Consider the following 3,372-nt stretch of genomic DNA (forward strand, 5'->3'; position numbering starts at 1 on the left):
TCACCCGAAAGCTGAGTAGAATTTCATCACTTCAAGTCAATTGTAAAGGTATCATCTTCCTTTTAAATGAAGAAGAAAAATATTTTTAAATTTATCTCCACAGCTTATAATGATCAATGCAATTCCTTATGTGTACTTGCTGTGGAAAAAAAAACCAACCATTTTTTTGTCTAATTATAGCTCTGTACTTACTAACTAGCACCTTCTCTGAGAAACAGTTGCCTGTGATGAGCTTTGCAAGAAGAGAGATGCTGAGATGGTTTAAAAAAAAATAAATGAAAGCATCTGATATCTATCAGTATGGATTATTACAGCTTGCCGTTATTTATTTTGGAACTGTGACAACTGACCAAAACATAGGGACTATGAATAGGAATGCAAGGAGTGATCAAGTGCACGAAAGAGAGGGGGGGGGGGGGAAAAAAGCAATATAATTTGGCACACAGCAAATGTTAGATCTGGTGTACAGCTGTCTGTGCAATTCCCACTGCTCTCTTGGCAGATTTCTGTGATTTCCCACTAAGGTATCTTTGCTGATAGAGACTTAGAAACAGCTCCAGCTCTGTAAGCTTTGATTCTTAGTACAGCTGGTAAGATAGATGTGTTAATCCTTTACATATGAAAGATGCAAGTATCCTCCTACACATACATTACAGAGAGAAGTTTTGTTTGTTTTATGATGGGTAACTGCTGTGTACTGTTCGCTGTCTCTGTCTTGCATAGTAAGTGAAATTACTGTTGAAACAAGCTGATTAAATCTGAGATCCCTCTTGCTGCAGTCCAGAATGAAAATATACCCAAGGGGGAACAAATTCTGCCTGGTAGTACATGAGCTTTTTGGCTTCTAGACTGCCATGGCATACTGATGAAAGAGAAGGTACTCTTAAAAAATAAAAAAAATCTGGCTTGCAGGGAAACATGCATATACAATTCCTATGGAATAAAATGTGATTCTTGGTGGTTTTGTAGCGCCAACAGCCGCTCTACCAACTTTCATCTTGGCCTTCCCTCAAGGGGGGAGAATTGGTTCAGCCAATTGGTACAGACACAGGGATGCTTTTGCTTGTGTGTATCCGCTATTCCACGATATATACAATATATGGGAAGTGTTGTCAAAAGGAAGACACTGCAAACAAATCGGTAGTGTCATATTCTGATCCTCCTCATTTTCTATTCAGTAGCATTTCTCATATGGCATCAGCCAACCCTATTTCTCACAGAAAGCAGTGACTTATTACTGTTTGTGTACAATGTGGGATGAGGAGGCTGGGAAGAATAGTTACGCTGAGAGAAACAGGTTGGGGAAGAGGTTAAAAAACCCAAAAAATGGGTGAAAGTAGGCAAAAGTAGACAAGACATTATACATACAACATAAAGTCCCTTTTTTTGCAGGTACAGAATGCTGGGTGTTTAAGAGCTGGTACGGATTGTACTACAGTTGTACGAGGGCTGTAACTGGTATACCATGCATAATTTCTCTCGTGGTGCTTATTGTTCATTGGTTATCCTGCACAGAAACAATACAGGCACTGTAACGGACCCATGGGCTGCATTCCAACACAAGTCATTAGCTCAGGCAGGTCTCCTGAATTGGTCTAAATTTTGCTCCTGTTGTTGATGCAGTGAGTGTAGGGATATACTTTTAATGAGTAAAGGTGGGATTACATTGTGTAAGCAAGAAGTTTATTAGCTTGTCCTTGCTTTTGATTTTTAGTCACCAGAGGTGGTTTTCTTTCTATTTCTTTGTTTGGGTGATATTTTCACCTTCCGTGAGCACGTTTTGTCTCCTTAAGAATCACAGAATAGAATTGTAGAACCATAGAACGGTTTAGGTTGGAGGTAACCTACCCCAACCCCCTGCCGTGGTCTGGTTGCCCCCCACATCAGGCTGCCTAGGGCCCCATTCAACCTCACCTTGAGCACCTCCAGGGATGGATGGGGCATCCACAGCTTCTTTGAGCAGCCTGTGCCAATGCCTTACTGTCCTCAGGAGCTGAATTAGAGTTGGGCTCATCTCAGACATCCACGAGTCCTAAATAGAAATTTCCTCTACATAAACAAGAGTGGGGTGAAAAGCGTATAGCAGTGATTGCAAATCATAGATTCACAGCATCAATAAGATTGGAACAGAGCTCTGAGATCATCTAGTCCAGCTGCTGACTTATGACATTATTAAAATATTAGATAGACCTGCATTTTTTATATTAATGTCAAGCATTGGAAGATGGGGTAAATGGCATGGACTCCCTTTGTTCTCAGGTGCCTAGCTTCACTTAATAAGATGTGATACCATAAGCAAGAGGCAATTTTATTGTGATCATTTACCCATGAAACACACAGGCCCTTCATGCTCTGCATGTTAGTTTTCTTGCATTTACCCCTGCAGCCATTCTCCAAACTGCTCAGTTCCTTCAGTGAGGTCTTTGGAAAGAGATTTTGCAAAAAGCAAACTGCTGGAAGGCAAACTGTTAACAGCAGATGTCTTGAAGGAAATGAGTTTGCACTTAATGGAAAAAGGCAGAAGGGCTAATGAACACAAGCATGGATGTACCTTTGTACCCTTCCCATGAGGTATGGGTGGGTGAAGGTTGCTCCATGGTGTCAGTGACCCTATACTTGCTGTGCCTAGCTGATGTTTACATGGGTAATGTATCTGCTGGCACAGAGTCCTTTAGCTCTTGGGGATGTATTAGGAAACTATTTCTGCATTCCAGCATCAGAACCGTGTGGATGACAGCACAAATAATGGAATTATTAAGGCTGGAAAAGACCGCTGAGATCACCAAATCCAATCCCAAACCAATCCCCACCACGACCACAGACCACGTCCCTCAGTGTCACATCTCCACAGTTTGTGAACACCTCCGTGGTCAGTGACTGCACCACCTCCCTGGGCAGCCTGTGCCAATGCTTCACCACTGTATCAAATAAATGTTTCCTAACACCCGACCTGAACCTCCCTGCCGCAACTCGATGCCATTCCGTGACGTGCCGTCCCTTTTGTGCACCACAGCAGGGACGCTCGGTGAGCTTCCACTCAGCGCCCAAAGGCAGCGGGAAACCCTCATGCCCCACAAGGATCCCTTCCGGCCGTCCCGTGCTGGCAGCGCTCCGTTCTCGTCGGCACGGCGCGTTGAGCGGCGGTGGGTGCCTGCCGGGGGGATCTTTGTCCGAGGCACAGAACCTTCTGCGGGACTCCGAGGGAAAGTCAAACTACTAAAACCCAACATAACCGTAAATATATATATATTTTTTAAATAAACCACCGCCGACAGAGGCGAGCGCGCAGCTCCTGCGTTCCCTGAGGGCCCGCTCCCTCCTCCCGCCATTCCCCACTCGCTCTCCTCAGGTGGCCGCGTGGGGCCGGGCCGC

At 44.4% G+C, this 3,372-nt stretch overlaps 1 protein-coding gene across 1 annotated transcript in view; it reads left to right on the plus strand.

Annotated features, from left to right (window-relative positions):
* The first annotated feature begins 3,066 nt into the window (after positions 1–3,066).
* The window catches only part of CDS1 (CDP-diacylglycerol synthase 1), a 15,370-nt gene continuing 15,064 nt past the window's right edge, over positions 3,067–3,372 (plus strand). Inside the window, exon 1 of the mRNA XM_031553262.1 lies at positions 3,067–3,234. Coding sequence (XP_031409122.1) covers positions 3,067–3,234 — 168 coding nt within the window. The remainder of the gene's footprint in view (positions 3,235–3,372) is intronic.

The sequence above is a fragment of the Meleagris gallopavo genome, chromosome 4, assembly GCF_000146605.3.
Source record: "Meleagris gallopavo isolate NT-WF06-2002-E0010 breed Aviagen turkey brand Nicholas breeding stock chromosome 4, Turkey_5.1, whole genome shotgun sequence".
NCBI classification, from domain to species: domain Eukaryota; kingdom Metazoa; phylum Chordata; class Aves; order Galliformes; family Phasianidae; genus Meleagris; species Meleagris gallopavo.